General features: G+C 43.1%; 1 protein-coding gene across 2 annotated transcripts in view; it reads right to left on the bottom strand.

Moving 5' to 3' along the window:
- LTBP1 (latent transforming growth factor beta binding protein 1) overlaps positions 1 to 27,227 on the bottom strand; it is a 1,022,847-nt gene extending 995,620 nt beyond the window's left edge. Inside the window, exon 1 of one of the 2 annotated variants that reach the window (XM_069234696.1) lies at positions 26,386 to 27,227. In XM_069234696.1, coding sequence (XP_069090797.1) covers positions 26,386 to 26,822 — 437 coding nt within the window. In that variant the 5' untranslated portion in view covers positions 26,823 to 27,227. The remainder of the gene's footprint in view (positions 1 to 26,385) is intronic. The other variant, XM_069234697.1, reaches the window with a different exon arrangement.
- Between the last annotated feature and the right edge of the window lie 393 nt (positions 27,228 to 27,620).

Genomic DNA, 27,620 nt, shown 5'->3' with positions numbered 1-27,620 from the left:
GAAGAAGTCTACTTGTGCACATTTTTCAGTGATAGTCTTGGCTGATTATTTGAGCAGTGTTTCCCTTTCCCACAAATTAACCCTTCTTAATGTTCATTGAGTTGGAGTGTCAACACTCCCCTAAAAAAATGCCACGGTTACGTACAATAACATGCTCAGACATCGTATGGCACTTCACCTAATGCTGCACCTTTCAGCATTCAACTAGTAGGATTTACATTATTTGCTGTGTAGACATGAGAGTTTTTATGCATTTATATTTTTGGGCATCATTAACAATGGGCAAAGCATAATTTTAATCTTCATTACTCGTGTGCACACTGATATAGTGTTATTATCTTTGAAACACATTTCCTATGACATGTAGAAGTGTGTTATCTTAGCTCATGTTAACCAGGCCTAAGTTTGGCCTGGTAGCCATCTTTTTCAAAATGGATGTCTCCCCCTGATATTGTTCTTGCTATTCTCGATAAAATATTCCTAGCTTGTTCAGAAAGCTGTATTTTCTTCAAGGACTTTCCGCTAGCTCAATGTACCTCATTCATTTGTAATAATTTGCGGTTGTTCTTATTACTAATTTGTGCTGACATTTCCAGATGACATTAGCACAGAGTGGGCAGAATCAATATTCCTGTAGCGGGATAGAGCTTAAATGTTAAGGCAATATGGCATTTAGTAAAAGTGTGCTCTGATTTGCTGGGCATGTAGCCCTAGTGACCATACCACAATGATTTAGAAGTTATTATGATTAATTATGCAAAAATATTGTATATAAACCCTCAATTTTAGGGGTAAGTCATGAGAACATCCCTATGCAGCTAGGGATACTGTCTGTTTCTCTTTTGATTTTGCTGCTCATTTGGGACTTTGAATATTACTGATTTTGCTACTCTATATTGCTCTGTGTGCTGACAGCCTTCAAGGCAATGACATTATAATAACTCTGTACTGCATCTTTAATTTTTTTGTAATTAAAACTTTACATTTATTCAGTTGATCTAGAACTCAATTACTGAATGAGCTGCAAGAGGATGCAGTGAGAAGTTTGACAATATCTGGGGACCATGGAGAGAATTACATGACCAGGACTAACTAGCAGATTCACAAACAAGATTAGATTGTTATACTTGTACGAGACAATATGATATACGACCTATCCGTGTTTACTGTGTACATATGATGAATAAGTATATAAAAGACTATTTATATATGTACAGAAGAGTTAATGTAAGAATACAGCTTTGTTTCTTCCCCAGGTTTCTACTATGCAAGGTTTGTAGATGGTGTGAAACTATTTTACTTCGTGCTTTCTGTACTTGTGCATCAACACAATTATTCAACATCAATTACATTTTTGGAGAATCATTGAATGGTCCTTTCCTAAATGTACTAAATTTTTGATGTGTGGGAGAGGCCCTACCTCAGGGACACAAAACCTTAGGAAACAGAGGTTTAACACCATCTCTGAATCATCAACATATGGGAGTACTTTTGAGGTAAAGATTTGCAGTGTAAAATATTTCTGGGGTCACCCATATCTCACAAATTTGTTAGAGCAGTGAATGGTTGCGAGTTAATTAGGAACATCTCCTTTCTGCTTTAGAGATTCCCTCTTTTGCTCTCTTCTTTGTAGTGGATTTTCCTGGTGGACTTTTGCCAAGCTCCCGACTTGCATTGCCGTTTCAGAGCAAAAATCACTGTAAGTATGAATGGGGCAAAATGATTCTGGTAATTGAGAGTGTTCTGGTGGGATATTGTGGTCTGTGTTGAGTGACAGATTGTAATACTGCAAGTGTGTTTTTTGGTTAGGCAAGTTGATTCTGAGTTGAATTGGTGGATTGAGCACTATGATTTTGATGTTCTTTTCTTATTTGTGATTTGCATCGAAAAAGTTTTAGATTGGTGTTCCTTGCTCTCTGGTGCACAGGAGTAAATACGCTAGCCAAGGATGGATTGCAGATGGAGCGGAGTCTCCCTTGGACTGAACTGGGTGTAATGATATTGTTAATACGTGTTTGGTTTCAATATGTTTACATTTGATATGTTCCTTGCACGCGCACGCGCCTCTTGCAAGACTGTTGTATATGTATTGCATGAGCTGTACGGACAGACAGCGAGGATTCCTACAGTGACAGTTATCTGAGCTGGATGGATGTGTTGGATCGTGAGCGCTTTCACAGAGAATAAACCTGGATATTTGATACGATTACAACTGTTTAGTGGATCGTACCTTTGTGCCGTTGTCTCCCACAACACTGGGTTTGACAAGTGCCACAAAGGTGCTAGTCTTTTTTTTATTGTTTGAGAGATTCATTATATTCAAAACTGCTGATTTTCTACTATTAAGCTTGGGCAATAAAAAGATTTATTTTTAGCTTTTAGTGTGCATTCATTGAGAAAGGGTGTGCAGTTGTTTTCCCATTCACCAAGAAGACACGATGCGGTTGGCTGTTCAGCCAAGAAGTCATGCTAGGTTTGGTGAGACTTCATTACAGAGTTGCGGTGTCACTGGTTGGTTACTATCAAAGCTGCATTGTGAGTGGTTGACCTTCAGCACAGCCACACTGGGACTGATTGTTGTGTGGTTTTTGGATTCTATTTAGTGAAAAATAATGGAAGATGTGTTGAAAAAGCATAAAACCACTCACTTACCTACTATGGATGGTCAGTAAAGACCAACGTAACCAGAAACATACTGGATTTTATACAAGTGCCTAGATTCACAACTGGAATGAATACACCTCGAGTGACAGGAATTTGTAATTTTGCACCTTTAGATGGTAACTTTAACATTAGAAAGCTGAGGGGGAGCAAGCAGAACTTCGGGCACCTGCTCTCTTTGCAGCAGGAGCTGCCTCATCAGGCTTGCAGCAGTAGTGTGCATAGCACTTAAAACCAGCGCCATTTGTCCCACATCGTGGGGGAAGCAAGCAGGACTTAGGGCACCAGCTGTCATTAGGGAAGGAGCTGCCTCTTCAAGGCTGTAGCAGTAGGGCACATAGTGCTTAAAACCAGCTCCACATGTTCTGCAGTGCGGGGAGCAAGTAGAACTTCGGGCACCAGATGTCTTTGCGGCACGAAGTGCCTCATCATGCCTAGAGCAGTAGTGCCATAGCATTTAAAACCAGTGCCGGTTGTCCTGCAAGACCAGGCCAAGAGCAACGACTAGGCCAAGAGCAGGCCCATCAGCACCCCTCAGAGCCCAGAGGAGGCTGGACTGGGTCACCCCTCTAACCTCTTGCCTAAGGTACTGTTTTTATATTGGGCTTTTGGTTATTTGTCTCTTTTGCATTGCATATTGTGCTGGGGAAGAGAAAGGCCACAAACCCAGTAATTGGACACCCAACTGCAAAAGAAAGCCTTAGTTCAGCGGGAGAAAATTGTTTTAAGAATAGAATTGATGCCCTTTTAGTTGAAGTCAAAGAGATTCTTAAGCCACCAGGTGACTCAGTCGAGGTTGCTTTGCAAAAGTCCCAGTTCCACGTGGCAAAGGAAAAAAGGTTAAAGAAGCAGGTTCCAAATATGTTAAGCAGGAAGAAGGATTTAACTCAGACCTTATCCCTTACTGTTAATTCTCTGGGTCTGAACCAGCCTTGTAGAAATTGAACCCAGAATTTTGAAGAGCATGAAGTGACTCTAGTCAACCCAGACATTCCTTGTAAAAATAAGTTTGCTGTTCTCTGTATGCAGGGCGGGTGTACCCATCACAGACCACATTCCATCTTGCAATGTGTCCCCAGGACAGCAAAACTAATGGAGGTGATTGAGGGTTTGAGGGATGAGGTCAACGATTTGAGGTAGGTTATTAAGATTTTAGAAGGGAAAATAGGTTAGGCTAAACCTCCCAAGGGTGTCCTAAAGAACCCCATGTCTACTATGACGCCGGGGGACAGACATGCCTGCATTAGAACCCCCCCTTCACCTCCTCGTGTGCATGTGGAAAGTGTGCAAAATTCCCAAGCTGCCTACGAAATAAAGACTTCCATGGACCAGCCTACCCAAATCTTTAATTAAAATCACAGACCTGGTGAGCTGTTACAAATGCAGTGGCATGAACAATGGGGGGGAGGGTGGTCGATGGATATTTTTGGCGCAGGGCGCTCCTTGAAAAGCCCAGAAATGCAAAGGGGGGAACTATGATGGGGAGCTCCAAAGACTTCAACAAATTTCGCCACCCATATCATCTAATTTGCCATCCAAGGAGAGGGTCAGGTGACTTTGGGGCTCATATATCCAGGTCACACTCCTCAGAACAGGGCCAAATTTACCTGCACCAAGCTCCTTATGTTAGTGAGAGATGCTGAGAAGATAAGGACTGTCTAACAAATAACTGGTTTAGAGATGTAAAGGGGTGCTATCAAATTATCAAGATTGACATTACTGGAGTTGAGCTGATTATGATATTTGGTCTCCCCCATGATGTAGTGTGAGTGGTCTTGTGGGACTAAAATGTTGTTGATGGTCTTTTGTTGGGCCAATACTCTAATCTAGATTTGATCCTGTAATGCACCATACCCTCAGGCAGGAAGGCTGTGGTTTAAGTGGGCATAGCAGGTTGGGAGATGGAGATTGACTACACAATTGCAGTCCCCTGGCAGATTCCTCAGGCAAAGACCAGGGGGTATGGACCCTTGGACTTTCAGGATGTGCTTGCTGTAAGGGTGGACTTTTCCAGTGACAACTCGTTGGTGTTGATCAATGAGTATAACCATCGATGAGGGAAAAGAAGGGACCCAGCATAAGCATTTTAGCAGATTTCATCCTAGCTTACAAGTGTAAAGGGGAGATCATTGTAGCAGGTGACATGAATTCTACCTTCAAACGTCTTATGCCGTTCGATCAGGGTATGTTAACTGAGGAGAACGTAAAATGGGGAGTCCCTCCTATAGACCTGCCTCCTGTAAAATGGTCCCCGAGGGCTGCACAGCTGCTTGCGCTAATCCTAAGTTTTGAATCAGGAGCAGTAAATGGCAGAACGAAATCTGATATTGCACTTTCAATAGGCCTGGCCACACTAGTTGCATCTGATTTCTCATGCAGGGCATGGTGGGCATTGAAATGACAGTGATCATAATGTCCTCGGCTTGTAATTACTGGGCACCTTTGCTAATGTTCCACTAATCCAGGGATCTGCACAAGTGGGGGACCTAGTACTCTCCAACAGCAGAAAAGGCATTAGATGGGGATGGGCTGAAAAACATACTGGGGCCCTGGAGATTTAGACCATTAAGGCCAAAGAGATGGAACCAGGCTTTGATAATTTGGCCATAGAGGACAGAGGTGGTCTCCTGATGAAGACTAATGAGGCACTCTTCACTCTTATAAGGGACCTCCTGGTGCAAGGTGTTAAGCGAATGCATAATAACCAGAATTAGCTCCCTTGGTATTCCAAAGGTTGCAAAATCAATCAATCAGAAATTTGAGGAGCGCACTACTCACCCGTAAAGGTCTCAAGGTGCTGTGGAGGTCGGTCCTCTGTTCTTCAGTCGAAAAGCCAGGTCCTGAGGTCTTTTATGAATTGAGGTAACGAGGGTGACTGTCTGAGGTGAAGAGGCAAAGTGTTCCAACTCTTTGCCGCGAGGTCGATGAAGGATCTTCCTCCAGCCAAGGTCTTCCGTTTGTGGGGTACGGTGGCTAGTGTCTGTTGAGGGGAAATGAGAGGGCTCTCGCGGGGGAGTAGAAGGTGATGCAGTGGTTAATGTAGGTGGGACCTATGTCTTGGAGAGACTTGTATGCATGGACGAGGACTTTGAAGTTGATAATTTCCTTGATGAGGAGCCAGTGGAGGTCTCTCAGGTGTTTGGTGAGGTGTTCGCGGCAGAGGACATCCAGGATGAATCTGGCACAGGCTTTCTAGATGTGCTGTAGTTTCTTCAAATTCTTCTGGGTGGTGCCAGTGTAGAGGGCGTTGCCATAGTCGAGTCTGTTGATGACCAGGACATGTGTTATGGTCTTGCGCAGTTGTTTGAGATTCATTTGAAGATCTTCCAGAGAAGTTGGAGTGTGTGGAAACAGGAGGATGCAACAGAGGTAACCTGGTGGGTCATGGTGAGAGATTTTCCAGGATAAAGCTTTGGTTGCGTGCGTGGTTTGTGGTGGTGATGGGTGATGTGAACATATGGAGGATCTGAGCTGGGGGTTGTTGGTGGGCTCAGAGGGTTCTGGGATCCAGAGCTATCGTAGATGTCCTTGATTTTTATATAGAAGAAGGTGGCTAGTCTGTTGCAGAGGTCCTGAGATGGAGGGATGTTTGCAGCCTCTGAGTGAAGTTTGGCGAACTCTTTAACCATGGCAAACAGCTCATTGGTATTGTGAGAGATGATGCAAATATGGTACTGCAGGGCCAGGGCGGCTTTCCTAGTGGATCTGATTAGGTGGTGGTGGGAATTGATGGTGGATTTGAAGGCTGCAAGGTCCTTCGGGGGCTTGCTGCTTCTCCATCTTTTTTCTGGCCATCTGCGGGTGCGTCTGGAGTCCTGCAGTGCAGAGGAAAATCAGGTGGCCTTCTTGAGGTTGTGTTTACTTGAGGTCATTTGGAGCGGCACTAGGGTGTTGCCACATTTGGAGATCCATTGGTTCCGTACTTAGATGTTTGCGTCTGTGGCGAGGGGAAGTGGTGACTTGCTGAGGGTGTTGGTGAGATGTTCCTTAGTGGTCTGGTTCCATTTCCTCTGTGGGGAGCGGAAGGTGCAGAGGTGGATGGTAGGTGTGGTGATGGAGAAATGAATGCAGTAGTGGTTGGTATAGTGTAGCGTGGAAGTGTTGTTGAAGGTGATGTTGTTGCTGGCGGAGAAAATGGAATAGAGTGTGTGTCCAGCGATGTGTGTTTGCAAGGTGACTAGTTGCTTCAGGCTGATTGTGGCAAGGTTCTTGAGCAGAAAAGTGGTTCTGTGGTCGTTGCAGTTGTTCATGTGATAGTTGAGGTCGCTGAGGAGAAAGTAGTCCTTGAAGGTGAGTGCATGGGGAGCTATAATGTCGATGATGGAGTCGCTGAAGGCTGGGCGGGAGCCAGGTAGCCTGTAGATGAGGGTGCCGCAGAAGGTGAACTTAGGGGTGACGTGGATCTGGAAATGGAGGTGCTCCATGAGGGGGAAGTGTTCTTCTGTGTTGGTTGTCAGGTGGAGGGTGGTTTTGTATTTGAGGGCCGGGCCACCGCCTGACCGGGAGGTCCGATCTTTGCAGAGCAGTTTGTAGTCACTGGGAATGGCGATGGCAATGTCCGGTGCTGACACTGGGTGTGTCCATGTTTCATTGAGAAAGATGATGTCTGGAAGGGGGGGAGTCTAGCAGGTACCAGAGTTCTAAGGTGTGTTTGTGGAGGGAGCGTATGTTGAGGAGGATGCAGTTGAGGTGCTCAGGGTGCGTGTTCGATGGTCCTGTGGCGGGAGGGTCTAGCGTTTGGTGTAGGGTCTGAGTTTGGTGGCAGTTGAAGCAGAAGAAAGGTTCATGGGTGTCTCTGGATAATGCAAGATGGCAGGCAGTTGAGCGTCCTGTGTTTAGTGTGTGGCGGTTCTTTGCGTTGCAATGATGGATGGTTGGAGGACCAGGGTTCATGGCGCTGGGCGTAGTCCAGGAGCGGATGGGCGCAGTTCAACTTGCCTTCAGTGTGCCAGTGGCGCAGCCGCCATCAAGAAAGTGAGGGAGGGTCCGGTCAGCTGGGAGGCGGGAGGGCAGGAAATCACTTGGAAGGGAAGGAGGTGGGGCCACAGAGACATTAGCGGCAGGGATGGAGCGCGTGGAGAGGGAAACACGCAAAAATTTGAAAAATGGACAAAAAGTAGAAAACAAGACAGAAAAAGAGACAGGAAGAAAATATAGATGACAGAAAGCAAAAGGCACACTCAGACAGATGGCCACCAGGGATGAGACGCAGGTGGGTGCCTGCTGGTGGAAGTGGGTCTCAAACTGAGAGTCAGGCAGTCTCTCAGTCCGATCGCAGCAGCAGCAACAGGTGAAGCTGTGCAAAGGGAAGAGAGCAGACGCTGACCAGGCCAAAGCACAATTACTAGCAGCAGCCAAATCTAAGAATAAGCCGCAGCTGGTGCTGGAGACTGCAAAAAGAGCCTGGGAAGATGCACTCGGGATGAGCTGTCTCATGCTAGGATGGCAAAGGATGATGCTAGCTTTTGGGCTTCCCTGGCGGAGAGGGTTGATGGAGGTAAAAAGTCTGTTGGGTACCATGTGCAACCCTGAGATTGGATATACCTCTTCAGCAATCTATATGCTTGTAAGGATGGTGTATCACTGACATGTATTGATCCCCAGTTGGCAGTTAAATTAAAAGAACATAATACTCTTGTGTTTTAAATGGGAGAGACGAAAAGACGATAAGGTCCAGTTCACTGGCAAAGGCACCTGGCCTAGATCAGATCCCAAATGAGCTTTTTAAATCCAATGGTGTTGAAATGTGAGGTCCTTACATGAACCATCTTTCTAATGCCATTCTGAATGGAATGCAGATCCCTGAGACCTGGTGCACTGCAGAAATCGTCCCAATTTATGAGGAGGAAGAGCATAGCTCCCACAAGTAATTATCATCCAATTAGTTTAATAGAGGCGTCACAGAAAACATTTTGTAGGCAAGTTTAGGCACATCTAGACTGGATAGAAGAAAAACTTGTATTAACTGAACTTCAGGCAGTGGTCAGAATTGGTACCAGTACGGTTGACACTAATCTTCCATTTCACTTGCTTTTTTTTTGTAAGACTGCAACATTCAACAGGGGTCGTTTTTTTGTTGCTTTTCTTGACCTACGTGCAGCCTTCGACTTGCTCTCCAGGTCTATGCTATGGACCACATTAGATACAATGGGCATTCGCCCAACCTACTTGCAATTTTGGTACGAATGCATGAAGATAATTATGCAAGAGTCAAGTGGGGGGACCAGTGACAGCTTACTTCTCCCATAAGTATCAGGTGAGGTGTTAGACAGGGATGCATTTTAGCCCCAACTCTGTTCTGTCTGTATATAAATGAAGTAGTGAAACAGATGGACAGAGATTTTTGCAACTCTCCCAAGTTGGGATGCAGGAGTGTGCCTGCCTTGCTTTTCGCGGATAACACTCACCTGTTCTCCAAGTCACTCCAGTGACTCCAGCAACATTTAGATGATTTAAAGATTTTTTGTAATTAGCACTGGTTGGAACTTAATAGCTCCAGAACAAAATGTATGTCTTTAATCATGCTAGAAGCAATAAGTATAAACACAAATTGCACATGGATACAGACCTAATTGTGCAGGTCTCAAATTTTGACTACTTGGGGGAAAGACTGACATCAAACTTAGAATGGTCCATACAGGTCCAAAGATCTGCCTGGTTGCTGACCCACTGCTCGGCAAAAGTAAGAAAGGTTTTTAATAGAACTCTTTCTAAGAAGGCTGCATCTGCAATAGAAATCTACAATTTAAAAGCATTGGGAGCTGTTGTTTATGGTGCTGAGATCTGGAGCTATGCAAACTTCAGTAATTTAACACCAGCAGGAAACAGATTCATTAGGTCCCTTTTTGCTCTACTGAAGGGCACACCATTGGTCCCACTAGATTTAGATCTGGCCAACAAGAATATTTCTTGGAAAGCTGGGATTGGGCATTTCCTTTACTGGTTAAGAATATGCACCTTTTCTGCCCTAGGGGCATATAGGGAACTCTTAAGGGACCTTCTGGCCTTACCTAGGACCCAGCACATTCCACGCTTTGCGCATGTCAGGGCTTTGCTTAGGAAGCGGAGGGTGGAGAGGTTCTGGGTTTCACCGGAGGAAATTGGCACCAACTCCAGAATGTCCATCAAATCAGCATACTGAGAGTATGCTGGTGCAGAATTGGTTCAGAGCGATGGCTCCCTTACACTGGAGTTTATACATTTTAAAATCATGCCAAGATATGAGGTGATGATTGATGAGATATCCTCCCTTTAGCCTGGAAACTGTTCCTCCAGTTTAGATACCAGACTCTCCCTATTAGATCCTTTTGTGCCTAGTAGACTAACAAGAAAAGTAGTACTGATGTTTGCCCAGTGTGTAGAGGGTAGCAGAAACCATATCACATTTTCTATTTTTATGCCTGGGTTATGGTCGACAGAGGAGAAAGTGGCTATTGCCACTATGCAGGATCCCGGCACAACAAGGTATCACGATGCACTTAGGGGCTGATTTAGGAAAAGTGCTGCACCAAGTGCCACTTTACTTGTGCCTCGTAGCGCCCACTACCATCACCATGTGTGTGCCGTATTTAAAATATGACTCACTATGGCGCAGGGTAGGGGGCAATAGTGTCAGAATTCCTGATGCTATTGAAGTACTCTGCAGGAGTAGTGCCAAAATCTTGGCGCTATTCCTGCAGAGATCATAGGGGCACATTGTATTCAATGGCATGCCCCCTTTTGACACCTGCTCTGAGTAGGCGTTAAAAGTGACCAATATCAAGGCCCAAGGAAATCTCTTAACTTTCCTTGCACCATTTTTTTGGTCCCCCTAATGGGGGAATGCCATCCTTGCATACATTATGCCTGGCGCAGGCATAATGTGGCGCAAGAGTTTACAAAGTGGCGCAATGCATGCATTGTGCCACTTTGTAAATGTGGCCTGTGCAAAAAGCCACTTTAGCGCTGCCGTAGCGTCAAAAAATGATACTATGGCGGCGCTAAGGTGGGGCTAAGGCCTCTTAAATCAGGCCCTAAGAATTTTAGAAATTGAAAGCTCTACGCTGGTGGTATTCGTGGTTCCAAGGTACCTGTTGGCAGCCAGGATCTGCGATCCAAGTGCATCCGAGTGCATGACACAGATTCGATGAGCTACAGGGATGGACCTGTTGAGCTACTAACTTGCTTGCCTCAGTGATCTAGCAACCTGGTGTAGTGGTTTGTACCTTAATATTTAGCATTTTGCAGAGGCTTGAGTGGCTTTAGCATGTCTCTTATTTGTCTTTTTAAATACACTGACACGTTTTATGCTTTATTGCACTTCATTACACAATGCCTTCTGGCATTGCGTCTAACATGCTGGGTTTAAAGTAGAGGAATCACATGTGAGATTCATGAACCATCTGTCTCTACGCCATAAAGAGTAATTAACTTTGTGCATCTGTTATGTATTTAATAGTACTGACAACGAGAAGACAGGCAGGAGTATTTTGCTGTTATATTTTGACCGCAGGGTCTATTTATTAGGTTGACTATTGCTATTTCTATGTGATTTCATCAGTTTTGAATAAAGAGAAACACTAGCACTTTAGTGAGGATTGGGTCCACATGGAGGAATGGTGGGTTGAGCTGGTAGTTCATCGGAGTGTTGTATCCAGTTTATTTGCCCCAGGACCTAGCAGAAACCAACATGTACAAAAAGAAGTGGTCTCCACTTCCTCTGTGAATTTTTTTATATGGGTAAAGTTGCTATGTGGTATGTGGGTTAAATATATGTATTGATTATGTATGGATTTGCCTGTTTAATTGTGTAGCAATAGTTTTATATTATTTGATGAGCTTTTATGATCCTGGTTGATTGAGTAAAGTCAAACCGAACTGAAATGAAAGATGGATTCCTTAAAAGATTATGAATGATAGAAAGCCTTTACCTAGATCCACACAGTTTGATGCATTAAATAAATGGGATTATGTAGGTACAGAGAAGGAGAGAAGGAAAATGAAGAAGCGGGTGAAGGGCACATTTAGACAGTGTTTGAAAGGCGAATGGGATCATCAGAAGAGATGAAAGAGGGAGTATATGATAGAAGGTAAAAGTATTCTCTGCAATAGTCAGCTAGGATTTTGAAGACTGAATTAAAAGAAACTTTGCAGGGAACAACCGACACAAACAGACTGATGTTATACAATGTGGATGATCAGAGAAAGAGGGAAATGTGCAAATGAAGCATGTGTTAAGCTTGGGGAATTAGCTGACAAATCTGTCGTTGAAATCAATAGAGTAAGAGGTACAGAGAATTTATAAAATTGTGTTAACTAAAGAGGAAATAAAAGAGGTGGGCTTTGGGACTTTGCTAGCTCAAATTAAAGATGTAGTTGAACATATAAAGTACTGGAGAGAGTTGAAGAAGTGTAGAGATAGGTGGAAGAAAAACATTACTACTAAAAAAAGAGTTTCAGAGACAAGAAAGAAGATGTTAGTAATTCCAAATTAGAAGCAGTTTTGGAATATTCCTTGAGAGAAGTAAATAAAGGGAATTATGTGCATGTGCCTTTGACAAGAGGTGATTACTATATCTTGGAAATGGTAAAAGGAGGTTCATAGATTGACAACGATTTCAAAAAATGCTGTGGACTGACTTCATTGCTGTGTTTGAGATTTCTCCTAGTTAGTTATGGTCTAAGTGTAAAATTGTAGTTGCTTGGCCGACTGAAGAACTAGATAAAGTTTAGAATACTAATGCTACATCTGATGAAGTTGCTGTCAAGTACAGAGCAGTGATGGAGCATTTGAAAAAGAAAGTGCTTGAGAAGAATATTTACTGGACAAAAACTGAGATCTATATAGGAGCCGAAGAAGTCAGTGCATGCTTACTTTGAGAAACGTAGGCAGATTGTTTTTTTAAAAAATAGCAGAGTTGAAGATCCCAAACAAGAAGGGAGTGGTTTTGTATCTGTTTCTGTTAAGGTTTTGTGTCCTTTTGTTAAGGTTTTGTGTCCTCATCTTAGTTCTCATATTCAGCAGAGTGTAATATATTTGGAGAATAAGGGGCATATTTAAGAGCCTATAGCGCCATTCTAATGCCACAGTAGCATAGTTTTTTTTACACTAATGTGGAGTTAGAAGGCCAAAAACACTGCACCATGTCAATGCATTCATTGGGCCACTTTGTAACACTTTGCGCTAGATTATGCCTGCGCCAGGCATAATGTATGCAAAGGGGGCATTCCACCGTTAGGGATACCGAAAAATGGCACAAGGAAATCTAGCAGATTTCTTTGCATCATGTTTTTTAGCATTTTTAAGCCCTGCCCAGAGCAGGGATTAAAAGGGGGCATGCCATTGAATACAATAGGCCCCTCTGTACTCAGCAGAAGTAGCACCAAAATGTTGGCGCTACTACTACAGAGTACATAAATAGCAATAGAAAAATGAGGCTATTGCCCCCTATCCTACGCCATAGTGCGCACACATGGTGGCAGTAGGGGGGCCTAAAGGGCACAAGAAAAGTTTTCTTAAATATGCCCCTCAGGCTAATGATGAGATCCTGAAGTATGTCAAGTATAGCAGTAATAGGTTTGATGCAAAGCAGAAAGGGATCAAAAAAAGTTAATGGTTGTCCAGAGGAAGCAGTTTCAGAGAAATGGCAAAAGTAGATGATGGGCTCTGCCTTGAAATTTGTGTTGTCTGACAATTCTGGAATGAATAGAGTGCATCCAATGCAAAGTGTGAGAATGGTAAATGAGATTGTACAGATGCGAGGTCAGCGAAGAGGAGTTGTGAATAATTTGGAAATTAAAGCAAATATGTATTTGCTGAAGAAAAGCACTGCTTATCATTTCTAATGTTAAATCTGGCACTGGAAGCTGGAGTGCTGACCGATTTCAGACCAAATTCTGAATGATTTTGTTCTCTGGTTGCACCACAATGGAAATCAGGTGCAGCACAGTCTGTAGCCCCAGACCAGATAGCTTTTAGAAAGAGTATGTAAAATCAACAGCAGTTTCGGCACCATTCCATATTGATCTTCTTATCGCTAATACGCGGTGACATCTGTAATATCTAAGGGGCACAATTCCGGCTTCGGTGAGGTTGGATGTTATTTGTTATTTGCGGATTTGGGGTATTTATTTAACTTTATAAATTTGGTGGGTTCTTGGTTTGGGCACTATTTTCCACATTTACGCTGGCCCATTATATCAGTAGATTAGGATTTTTTTAGCTGGGTCCTGACAAATTGCCACCAATCCTTATGACCTTTAGGTAAGAAACATGTTGACCTTGAGCTAACCTAAACACAAAGGAAGATCATTTTCCTTCACTGTTTGTCTCTGTTTTATGCTTGACAGGGTCCACCTTGATAATAAGTACCGGCCTAGAAGAAGTTGCCCAAGCGTGTCACCCAACTGGGTGGATGAGGGCTCTTGCTCCTAAATGTATCAATATCCTTCCAACCTGTAATATATCAGGGGTGACAAATTGTGTTTTTAGCCTGGTTATTTTAGGAACCGCATACCCCTTTTTCCGTATCTTATGTCAAGGAGCATGCATGCTGGACCTCAATTGCTCCAAGTCCCCCTTTGTTTGAATATTTGGGCAGTTGGGGCCACAAAGGGGATTTACGAGAGCCTCCTTAAACACCCATCAGGAATGATTCCTATATTTTAGATTTGTTGGCACCAATACATCTGCCAAAAGAAATTGCAGTGGTCAAGTGTACTGCGCGTAAGCCTGGAAAACATGTGGTCATGCTCGGAAACGGACTAAGTAATGAGATATTGTGCACTGAGAGTATGTTTTTGCTTTGCGGTCAAATGAACAAATTACAATCCAAACGACAGAACAAAATGAATTGAATGGGATTTCTGTTGAAATTGCCGAACATGCAAATTGTTTCTTGTGAAATCCAAGACAGACTTCTTTGAGTGAATTGAGGGATATCCAGGAGGAAGTATCAGAGGATGAGAAAAGAAGATGGGAAATGCTGTGTTTCAAAAAGAATTCCCAAGATGTATGAATTACTCCGGAGTATATCTATATCCTATCAGACTCAATGTTAAACTGTATGGCTAGGTACCTGCAAAATCAGTCATATGTGTGGAGGGATGCCACGCCCAGAGCTTTTAATAGGTATTGGTTAAATTCTAAATTCTGAAGTGTTGCAGAACATTTGTTTCAGAGGTTTACCATTTGTCAAAAAATCAAGGAAGGGAGACTATAGTTCTCATGAATCACATGGGCAAATCAGAGGACCCATTTATGAGACTTCAAGCAGATTTCAGGGGGATACCAGTTTACACTGGGATTAAATACATTCATGCGATAGTCTGCTTATTCTCTAAATGGGTTCAGACCCACCCCAACCAGTGATCACACAGCATGACAGCTGAAAAACGTTTGTTGAGGAAGTTGATACCTCGCTTTGGTCTATCAACTTCTATTGAGGCGAATCATGGTTCTCATTTTAAAAATGAAATTCTTAAAATTCATTTGTACAACTTTCCATATCAACCAAAGGTTCCATTGTAATTATTGTCCTCAATCATCTGGTGTTGTGGAGAGGATGAAAGGGACCATTAAGAACAAGATGGCAAATGTGTGTGTGTGTCTACTACTTTGAAGTGGCCGGATCCTCTTCCTCTTGTCTTAATGAGTATGCAAAAGTACTCCAGATAGAAAGACATGCTGTCACCCACTAAGTATTACTGGGCAGAGCTTTGAGACTGGCCTGCACTCCTTCAGCTACACTTGTTTCACTGACTGATGACCTTGTACTAGATTACTGCAAATGTCTTGCTGATATGGTGAACTCTGTTTCTCAACAGGTGAAACTGGCAACAGCATTGTCAAAAAAAACTCAGTGCCATTCTTTGAACCCAGGTGATTGGGTTCTCGTGAGGAAACAGGACCACAAAAGTTGTTTGAAAGAATGTTGTAAAGGCCTTTTCCAAGATGTGCTTGTGAGTAACACTGCAGTGAAGTGTGCTGGAGTTCTGCTGTGGATCCATGCCACTCAAACAAGACGAGTGACGATGATGAAGTTGTGATCACAACCACTGATTCACAGTCCATCTCAAGCTTGCAGCGTGGATCCAAAAAGGGGTGAAGAAAATTTTGAAACTGCTGAAGTTGCTGATGAAGGTGAAGGTCCTGGTGAAGGTACCACTATCAGTGGCCAGTTTCAGTTCATGGCTCAGAGTGAAGAGTTGTTCCAAAGTCACAAGCAGCAGCAATAAAAAAAAATCTCTGATCCGATCAGTGAAAAGCTTCCATTTATTATTTAAGTCACAAGAGCCCCCAGAGGAAGAAAGCAGTTCACAACGAGTCGAGTTATTGATACTGATCAAAACACAAGTTTATCACTGAGTGAGGAAGGTTCAGGAGTAGTCACAGGTGAAGCTACGAGAGAGGAAGCACCAAAGACAGTGAAGAGAGCCTGCAAAAAAAAACACTGGCAGAATTAAAGGTTAAAGTCAGTCAAAGAAGAACATAAAGTAATTGAAATTGACTCTGAGACAGTGAGTCATCTGTTGCTAAAAGACCAGTGAGAAAGAGGATTTCAAACAGATAACACAATTCACCTGAATGGGCGTACCTTGCATCTATGTCTGAAAAAGAGCCAGATACAGAGATCTGTTGTCCAATAAACGGTTGTCCATTCATTTTTTTAATGAGCTAGAAGAAGTGGTCTCTTAAAAATGTCTGACAGTGGTGAAATTCGGTTTGGAACTTTGCAAAAGAACAGAGACGAAGAAAAATGGTTGCGAGCATGAGTTGTATGAACTGAACAAAAAAGCTAAGAGAAGACTAGTTTGATTTTTGATTATTGTTTTGAAAAAGAAAGAAGAAGAAAGAGTTCTATTATTGTTTTGAAGAAAAAAAGTTTGCTGTTTTTTTAACGTAAATGTATACTTTTTTGTTTTAGAAATGGCATTTAGCAAATGCTGCAAAATTGTTTGCTTGATCTCCTTGATAACGATATTACGAGTCTTACTTGGCTTGTGGTTGTACCTTATTTCTCTTGTGAGATATGACTAAACAAATGTTTAATTAACTATAGTACATAATGGAGTTGAATCAAACAGATTGATATGTAGGGAAAGTTTAGTTAGATGATTCGATAACTACAATATTGAGGAAATCTGTGGAAATTATGGGGGTCGAGAATTGTTTTATGTGTACTTGCCTCCTTTCTTCTGCAGGTGAAGGTGCTACCTATCTACACATTCCTATGTCTTATGGATTAGCGTGTAACGTTCTTGTTAGTATATTTGATAAGCAGGAATTTATATCGCTATAACTGTTGGATTTCACAGTTTGGCTAGAAAATCTTACTGTGTCTGAAGATGCTAAAGACAGGGTGAAATATGGAAACACTTGTAATACTTCTGCACAAACTAACAATAGCGCTAAAATGACTAAACAGAAGAATGTATGCGGTTTCAGTAAAAGAGGAGCATGAATTTGTTAAGGAATATAATGAGAGAAGAGTGACAATTTTGAGAGAACGGAAAGATGAGAAGAAGATAAGAGAGCAGATTAAAGTTGAAGAAGAATTTAGGCTTTCTAATTTGCATCCAAGATTAAGAATGGAGCATGAGAAAAAGGATAAGTTGTGTATGGTGCACTGTGAACCTACAGGAGTTAGGTCAATCAAATATGTGGATGAAAATGAGTGTAAAAGAAGGTATGTTGTTAGTGTTTTTCCTGGTTGATGTTGAGAAGGATTTATTATGTGTGTGATAAGACTGCTTATTTCAACCGGCTTCCTAATTGGGTAGATTTGTATTGCCTAGGTTTAATGTTTCCCAGAGTCTCTCATGTGAATGGAACGAATGGTAATGTTGATGTGAAGACAGCGAAACATGCTTTTGGGCAGATAGTTTTAGAGATATTAGGAGCTAGGAAACCATCTATAGGTGTAGTTATGAATGATTTGAAAATTATAAGATTGTCTATGCTTCAGAGCCGGTTTCCTCTAACACTGCCAGGACCATAACACAGATTGATTCAGAACTAATAGCAATATGAGCAATCATTATGCAAACATGCTTAGCGCTAAATATTCTTCTTGTGAAGGAAGGAGGTGTTTAAAGGGTTCTGATAATTAGAGAATGATACATCATCATACCTGATAAAAGTAGTGTTAATAATGCCTATGTACAAATATAACTAACATATCTTGTGAAGTCTAACTTTTAGAGGAGCGTGGCATGTGGGAAACAGTAAATTCCTGACCGAGGTTTCCTGTGTTAGTGAGATAGGAAAGGGGCTTAGCAAGGTTGGTGAATGGTTTGATAGTTTGAGAAGTGGTATGTTTAGGGTAACACTAACCCTTTTAATTATTGTGTTGGTTTGGACAATTGTCCTGTTTTTCTTCTTCACATACACTGAGTTGCTGTTTCTAAACTGTGGTACAAGGACATAAGAGGGTCGTCTAAGAGGAATTGACAAAAAGTTGAGATTGAGGATGCCAGAGACTGTGCTTAAAATCAGCTGAAATTAATGGAAGAATTGACTCAGAAGAAACAGAACGTAATGAAGAGTGTTTTGAAAATGCTAGACTAATTAGATTAATTAAAGGTTTTAGTGATTATAGAATAAAAGAGGGGAGGAAGTTGTTAGACGTATGTGCATTTATATTTTTGTACATCATTAACAATAAGTGGAATGTAGTTTTTCTTTTGGTTACACATTTACACACTGGTATAGTGTCATTGTTTTTAATCAAATATCTGATGGCAATGCTTTTTCTTAGCTCATGTTAACCAGTGGCAGCCAGCAGCTTTAGGAGGGAGGGGGAGGGCAGGAAGCACACACACACTCATTCTTTCACACACATGCATGCATGCATGCATGCACATCCATTAACAACACTCATAACATTCAAACATACACACATGCACCAAACATTCATTTTAAAAGATCACACACACTCATTATTTCACACACACACCACATCCATTAACAATACTCAAAACATTAAAACATGCACGCACCCACCAAACATTCATTTTAAAAGATCACACATACTTACCTTCAGCCTCGGAGGTCACAAGAGGTTTGGGACTTCTGCCTTCCCTCATTGGCTGACCATAGGTCAGCCAATGAGGGAAGGCATCAGTCCCAACCTCCTCACAGAGTGGGATGGGTTCAGTGAGACTGCTGACCCCACCCCACTCTGTGACGAAGTGTCACTGATTGACACTCGCCCTGGGCGCTTCAGGGTTTAAACCTGAAGTGCCCAGGTCGAAGGGGAACGCTTTCCTCACCACCCAGGGGAGGGCCTTGAGGCACCTTTGCTGAGCTGAGGAGGTCACGCTCATAGGAGCTGTGACCTCCTCAGCCCAGCAAAGTTCAGCTCAGGCAGCCAGGAGTCTGCACAAATCGCACATGTCTGCTCCTGGCTGCCTGACTTTAACATGAAGAGTGTCTGGCAGGCTGACCTTTGTTCAGCCTGACAGACACTCTTCATGAGGGGCAAAAGGTGGGGGGGGCGTGGCCCTTCCACCCTAAAGAATGGGCCGCGCCTGATGTTAACTAGATTAAATTTGGTGCTGGCAGTCACCTTTTTTCAAATGCGGCACAAGTCATGCAGAGTCATGTTTATTTATTTCCACTGACCTTGTTCTTAATGTTCTCAATGAAATCACCCTAGCTTGGTCACAATACTTTTTTTCAAGGACCTTCCGCTAGCTCACTGTACCATATTCATTTATAATAGTTTGCTGCTTTTCATATAACTAGCTTGTCCTGACATCTCCGGATGACGTTAGCACCGAATGGTCAGAATCAATATTTATATATTGAGGGATAGTGTTTAAATGCTATGGCAATCCGGTGTTTAATAAAACTGTGCTCTGATTTGCCTGGAATGTAACACTTTGATTGTGCCATGATGATTTAGCAGTTACAGTCACTTAATATGTGAAATATTATATATGAACCCTTGAAATTGAGGATGAGTCATGAGAACTTTTCTATGTTGCTAGAGATGCTGTACGTTTCTATTTTGATGCTCATTTGGGAATTAGAATATTTCTGATTTTGCACTACATTTTAATGAGAATGACTGCATCTTAACTCTGTATTACATCTTTTATTTTTTTGTAATAAGATATTTAACTATATTGCGCATTAGAACTCAATTACTGAGTGGGTCCTCTCTACAATGACTGTATTTTTGATGTGTGGGACGTGCATTAATACAAGGACACATTGCCTCATGAAAATGAGGTTTACCACTATACCCGATTCATCAACCAATGGGCGTTCTGTTGAGGTAAAGTTTTGTGGTGTAAATTATTTTCCAGGGGGACCCCCCCACCCCCCCCACACCCACAGAGAACATCTCCTAAATGAAAGTATTAATGTCACGTCAGCGCTAGGGAACCAATGTAATTACCTGGTTCTTCTGCCATTGTTATTATGAGTGTCAGTGTCGTTGGTCAGTTAGGTAATGCTTAATGTGTGATACAAGTGTGATTATACAGCTGTGGCATCACAGCATGCTTAAGTCACTGTCTTGCACTGAGTTACATTAATGTTTAAATATAAGGGTGTCACAGCATCGCAAAATGTGGTTATAGCGTTACTCCCCATGAGTATTTTTAACAGAAATAGCACCAGACTGCATGAGAAAATCCACCCGTACCGTTACAGATTTATATGGCATTTTATATTGCTGCCATACAGAAATTCCAAACACTAACATTGAGTCAGAATTAGTTGTGCACGATGTATATATAAACGATGGTCTCCCCGGTTAGAATATTTAAAAAAATAAAAACGTTTACTGTACCTTGCAGGAATAATACTTGTGTGTGCTTGTCGGTGTGGCAGTTAATGATAATAGTAAATTATACGGTGCGTTGTTGATGTTTACTGTGCAAAAGTGCAACAATTTTTAAAAAAAACATTAAATTAGAATGCAATGGCATCCTTTTTATTGGATGAAAACCCCCAAGTGTATTTTATAAAGACACTGCAAAACACCAAGGAGTTCTAAAACAAGAAACCATAGACTGAGGCCCATATTTATACTTTTTAGCGCCGCATTTGCGCCATTTTGTGACGCAAAAGCGGCGTAAACGTACAAAATACAATTGGGCCGTATTTATACTTTTTGGTGCAAAACTGCACTAAGGCAGTTTTGCCCCAAAAAGTTTTGCACCAGCTTGCACCATTTTTTAGCACCAGCTGGGCACCATATTTATGGAATGGTGCAAGCCGGTGCAAAGGGTAGGCTAGCTTTAAAAAAAATTACGTTAGGCAGTTTTGAGTCAAAATAAATTAATCTGACCAGATTAGCATCATTTTTTGATGCTAAGGGGCATATTTATACTCTGTTTGCACTGAATTAGCGTCCGTTTTTTTTAACTCTAATTCAGTGCAAAACTAACTCCATATTTATACTTTGGTGCTAGACCCGTCTAGCACCACATTTATGGAGTTAAAGTCATTTTTTGGAAGTGGAAACCTACCTTGCCTTAATAAGATGCAAGGTAGGCATTCCCGTGCAAAAAAATGACTCTATGGCTTTAACACCATATTTATACTCCCATGTAAAAATGGTGCAAGGGAGGGAGGAGGGGTCAAAAAATGGGGCAAAGCAAGCTTTGCCCCATTTTTTAAGACCTGGGTCAGGGCAGGGGTTAGGGGACCTGTGGGCCTATTTCCATGGTGCAACACCATGGAATAAGCCCAGAGGTGCCCTCCCCAGGCCCCAGGTGCACCCCCATCCACACCATAGGGACTGCAGAGGATGGGGGACCCTATCCCAGGTAAGTACAGATAAGATTGTATTTAATTTTTTGTTTGTTTTTGTTTAAGTGCCATAGGGGGCCCTGAAATGGGCATGGTAGGTTTAGCACCATAAAATGACGCTAATCTGGTTAGAGTCATTTTTTTTTACTCTAACCTGCCTAAAGTCGTTTTTGGTGCTAAACCCTCTTCTTCTATACTACCAGCCCCACCCGACTAAAGTCATTTTTTTTTACTCTAGACTACCCTTTGCACCGACTTGCACCATTCCATAAATATGGTGCCCGGCTGGTGCACAGAAATGGTGCAAGCCGGTGCTAAACATTTTGGTGCAAAACTGAGTTAGTGCAGTTTTGCAGCATAAAGTATAAATAAGGGCCAATATTTTGTAAGTTTGCGCCACTTTTGCATCATAAAATGACGTTAATGCGGTGCAAAAAAAGTTTAAATCAGGGCCTTGGTGCTAGATGGGTCTAGCACCAAAGTATAAATATGGAGTTAGATTTGCACTGAATTAGAGTAAAAAAAAATGACGCTAATGTGGTGCAAACAGAGTATAAATATGCCGCAGAGTATAAATATGCCCCTAAATATGGCGTTAAGGCCATAGAGTCATTTTTTGCACGGAAACGCCTACCTTGCATCTCATTAAGGCAAAGTAGGTCTCCACTTTCAAAAAATGACTTTAACTCCATAAATTTGGTGCTAGAGGGGTCTAGCACCAAAGTATAAATATGGAGTTAGTTTTGCACCGAATTAGAGTAAAAAAAAATGACACTAATTCGGTGCAAACAGAGTATAAATATGCCCCAATTGTATTTTGTAAGTTTGCGCCGCTTTTGCGTCAAAAAGCGGCGCAAATGCGGCGCTAAAAAAGTATAAATATGGGCCTGAGTGTCCCCAAAAGGTCGGGTTGCTCCACGATGGCATGCAATATTCTTTTTACGTGCTACCGAGAGTACTTATTTTTTAGAACGTATTGATAGGGGCGGAGGAGGAGAAGTAGGGTCATTGCGACTTTCCTATGCCCTGTTCCTATTTCCCCAAATCCCTGGAGCTAAGCGTATGCTTTATGTCAAATCTTCTTTGATAATTACTGCCAGCTAACAGCTGTAATTCCTTAAGACTCCAAACAAGGAAAGAAAACAAAATCTTTGAGGTTGTCTGAGTGTTTGGGTCTTGCACACCTGATCCATGGAGCTGGGTAATGTGCTGTAATAGGAGAACCATCTGGTTAGTGTGGTTAGCTTAGGCTTTCATTGTCCTTTTACTGTCCAGTTCCTTTGTAAGATGCAGTGGAAACTGAACACTGGAATAGCCCTGGCATAGTTGCTAAGATGTTCCAGGTCATGTGCGACATTTTCAACCAATACTAGCTTTTCTGCCAATGCTATTTTGAATGTAGAGAATTTTAACCAATGCTTAGAATGTCAAAACTGAAACACTAGGACTAGTTGACTGTGTAAGACAAGTTTGACAGCTAAGCCTTGGAGGTCTCTATGAATAGGGACCAATCTTCCTCAAAGACTAGACACCAGAAAAACATGAAAGTATGAGCAGAAATGAGGCCTTGAATAGGGAGGCTCATGTTCTGCATCTTCTCTGCTTATGCCATGCCTGGGTCCTGGTGTGCGCGTGTCCGGAAGGCTCCTGTAGCCAATAACATAGTCTTGCCTACATTCCTACCATGTATGGCTGCATTATAACTTTGCATTGGTGCATTTGTATTCATGTATCAGTGCACGTGAGTAAGGACTGTGTTCTTAATCACGTGTTGTGTTCTGTATCTGTGTTCTGCAAAACCGAGCCAGGGTGTGGTACCAAAGATTGAAAAGGAAAGAGTAGAAGTATTTATACTTTTTCTGCATGGCAACCCACATATTGAAACTCTATACCTACCTCAATGAGGCCTTTAAGGACTACTCTTCTTTTTTAAAAAAAATCCCCAACCTGGATCAGTACAGCTGTTTTCCTTTCTCCCTCCTTGGACCCAGAACTATGCGAGCTGTGGTTCATGTGTCCCCTTTTTTCATAAATATTTAATTCAAGTTTTATTAGTGCATCAATCAGCATTTCGAACCTCAAACGGGAGAAAACATGGTAAATGCAGACTTCTCTGCCTACTGAGGAGCTTGCCCACAAAACTCGCGACAGATCGGACCTGAAGAAAATCACGTAGACAAGTAGCAGGATTTCGAGTAACCACTTCATAACTAAGAATACTGATGCACCTGAATTATGCCTGAAAAGCCTTCTTCACGCTGATAAAAATGAAACGGTCAGTTTGTCCTCCTGTATGAGCCTCATCTTTTAGCTGCAAATTGTGCAATACTCCGAGCGTATTTTACAGTACTCTGAGATTGTAGTTCCCCCACTACGAGCTGTTACACCCCTATTCCGGAAGAAATCTTTGTAATCGCTGGAGTTTGGTGTAGGGTAACCGCTTGAACTGTACATTCTGGCTCAAACTTACTTTGCACCAAATTCCATGATACTTCTAATGAGGGCTATAGTTTCTGAATGGGTGTGCAATGGTGAGCCTATCCAGATTGTAAGAGGGATGGCTGGTGACATGTCACGCACATTTGCCTAACAGCCAGGCAGGAGAACCTCTTTGGCAATGGAAACATGTTTTAGATTGCTCCTGCAACACTTGGCAGTGTCCCTAATTTAGTGCCACAAGGATCTGACATACAGTGTGCAGAAAGTGCTCCAACCCATGCAGTATTCAGGAGGCACGTGTGTGAGAAGGTTAAATAGGAAAAAACAGGCACTATTTGAGAACCAAAATGCACAATATATGTATCAATTGGTGGTGTTTCGCAACTGGATGTAAACCTGTGTTTGTGTATGACACATTGTGCACATGTAGGTTCAGAAAATGGAAGAAAGACACCACTGAGGAAAACGTTTCACTGTACTAGCATCAAATTTATGAAATCCTGTCAAAGACAAGAAATATCCAAGACAAATTTCAGGAAGGCAATCAAGACCGAGCTCTTTCCCAACAGATGAGTTTGGACCACCACACCGACCAAGAACTAATCTTCCAATGGAGATGAAAGTCACTCGCACACCTACGTATCTCTCGTTCCATTTCTGCTCCACTCTTGGAACAAGCGCCGCTCCGTGGCAACAGCAACATGACAAGAGCAAGTTGCTTCTTCCTCACTTTTCATCACATGACATAAAAACACTTCCAACATACACCAACCACATTTGCAGCCAACATTGTTCCAGGAGACACGTCAGTGCTATATGATGCGTTCCATTTCTCAATTCTCTTCTCTCCATTATATGCTCATACATAGGAAATATTACACGATCAGAGAGCACCACTACGGTCATCACACACAACACCAAAACACCAGCCACATACGCAGGTGACGAATCTTTAGTGCAAACGGAATTTACTTCCTGGTAGGTTACTGTTCTTTCAATTCAATACCTATGTGAATCTACCCGATGTTTTTCATCGTTAATTTGCATTGTCAACACTGCGCCAGGGAAGATTCAGACAAATAGTCACACTTAATAATTGTTTATCCCTCTTAAGTAGTTTCCCTTTTCGTTCCTGTGACGAGCTGTGTGTGGTACTCCTGACTCCAAGGTCCCTGCACAAAGACCCCCACGCTTCTGTCCCTCCCCAGCTCCTGCCATGGCCTCTTTTGACAGAACTGAACATGCTGCTTCTCGCCTGGCCCCCGACCAACATTCCTCGGCTCCTCGGCAGCACACATTATTATAGCATTGACTGGTACAGTAACCAGCCAGTGCTGTGGGAACGGCCCCGGGGAGCGACTTGTTCACTGGCAGAAACACTGTGCACAGTCTCAACAAGGCACTTCAGGGCGGCACTTCCGCCCACCGGCACGTGACGCAGCAGCATACTGGAGACGCAGGACTGTCCGTCGCAGGTCGGGCGGCGGGAAGAGAGGGCTGTACTAGCGCGTGGGTGAGGCAACTGTGTCACCTTCTGAGTGTGCCCTTTACAGCTACAAGTGTGTATATTCGCAAGCACTGTGATGTGCAAAGTGAACATAAAAGGTTCCCAAGCTTACCTCTGCCCAGTTGAAGAAGTTCACCTTTGAAATACTGAAGGGTCATAGTAACAAATGTGTTATTCGAGCACAACATACCAAGACATTACAGTGACGTGTTTGATACAGAATGACGGAAGATGTTTCTACAGTATGTTTATCACTGGTGGATATTTCAGATATTACGGTGTAGGCGTTTCAAAGTGTGCGTTACAGTATATGTACGGCTAGGAATGTAATATGTATTATATTACAGTAAGCGCATTTAATTACATAAGTGTGTCACTAGAAGGTTATGTCATACAGCGCGTGCTTTAAAGTCCGTGCGTGGTTAGGGACGCACTGGTAACAGAGTATAAGCATTTTAGTAGGTCCGTTACTGGGAGTATGTAACAATTTACAATGAATGCATGCGTACTACTCGAAGTGAGTTGTATTGGTATTTCAGAGAGTGTGTAACGTATTATAAGTCTTTTAGTGGAAGTGATTCGTGCACAGCAGCGTTTCCTTGAGTGTATCACTGGGAGGTTATTTAATTATTGGTAATTGCATGTGGTATTATGCGTGTCACGGTTTAAAACCTGGCGGGTCTATTTAACCTTTCATCCTCCTTAAGAGTATTTAAAGAGCACCACTGAGTTGTGTGACAATACTTCCGTAATCTCTGTATAGCGCCAAGAGACTCCTCTGGTAAACATGCAGTCTTCAAGGTCGCTGGCATCTTAGAGAATATATTTCATGTGTCACATTATGTGCAATATATAAATCCCGTGTAATAGTAGGAGTGCCCTGTGTGTTTACATTATTTGAATTACACTATGTTGGATACACTGAGCACACTATTCAACATGCTACTTGGCATCCCAAATATTGCGCAAATAAAGTTATTTACATTAGCCACACTGTAGTGCTGTACATAAAGCAGCGCCTTCTCCTGCTTACCCCTGCAGCTGGTGTTTCTGGTGCACTTGCTGGGTGCCGCTGCGGGACACTTGCTGCACTTTGCTGTGTGGGGAACTGTGCCCCCCGCTCTGCTGGCTGTTGTACCGCACCTCCGCCTGGCTGCCACCTCCTCCTCCAGGCGTCTGCTGGTGCAGCTGCACACTGGGCCCGAGCTGGATGTGCTGGCGGAGCTGCAGACTGGGGCCGACCGGGCTCATGCGGCGGGTCCTCTCCTGGGTGCCCCCGGTGCTGCTGCGGTGGTGGCCGCTGACCTCCACGCTGTAAGTTCTCTGTTGCGCTCTGAAGCCGGCCTGGCCATGGTGCTGCTGCACCACATAGGAGTACCTTCGCACCCTGCCGGCCTCGGCAGGGTCAGGCTGCCCCGCCGGGAGACAGGCGCACAGCACCAGGCTCCACCTGACCCAGTGCACTTCCATATCCACTCCGTGAAAAGAAAAATGCAAACGGTGCACCGCTCTTTTAAGTTTGCACTTTTTTGTTCGGTTTCAAAACCCTCCTTGGTTTTGCCTTGAACTCCTCGTAGCCTCCCCTGCCTCAGACTCCGGAGTGCCTCTTTCCACCGCACCTCTGGGAATCCCCTGCCTAGACTGAAAGAACACTTTCAGCAACAAAGACAGACAAGTTGTAGCCCAGAGCTCTTAAACATTGCTGGCACGGGGGAGGGGGCGACGGGAAGACCCGAGCTGCTTAAAACAGCAGCTAACATAAAAGATGGCAAAGAGGGCGAAGATTGAGGTGTCCCCGGAGGCTGCTGCTGAGAGCAGATGTGGATGCCGGCTGCCAGACTCTCTGTACTTGTATGCGCGCGTGAGGAAGTGTGTACAAGCCAGGAGGCCGGCTGAAAAAGTCTTGGAAAAGTTTCTCTTCTCCCTCGCTGCCTGTGTGAGACTGTCAGAACAGCAGCAACCAATCTCAGGCAGACATGACGTCAGTGAAGAGCCCTAATTGGGGAGCTCCGGGAAAAGGGGCCGGGGCGTCCCAGTGCGCACAGTTCACTTAGTCATTGCCCTGCTCTGGGGAGTCAGGTTATATAGACCCCTTCTGCCCCTCCCACTCCCCGTGTCCGCTGCAGCTCTCTCAAGCCCACCCTGCTTCACTCATACGAGACACCCTGCTTGGGAAACTGTACTGGCTGATATACCTTGGAATGAGTAAGGCAGGCATTCACGACAACCTTGCCAATATATTTACGTGCTGAAAACATTTTGTTGTGA

Source organism: Pleurodeles waltl, chromosome 5, assembly GCF_031143425.1.
Source record: "Pleurodeles waltl isolate 20211129_DDA chromosome 5, aPleWal1.hap1.20221129, whole genome shotgun sequence".
Classification (NCBI taxonomy): Eukaryota; Metazoa; Chordata; class Amphibia; order Caudata; family Salamandridae; genus Pleurodeles; species Pleurodeles waltl.
The sequence above is the reverse complement of the archived record's forward strand: the minus strand, read 5'-3'. Positions and strand labels throughout refer to the sequence as shown.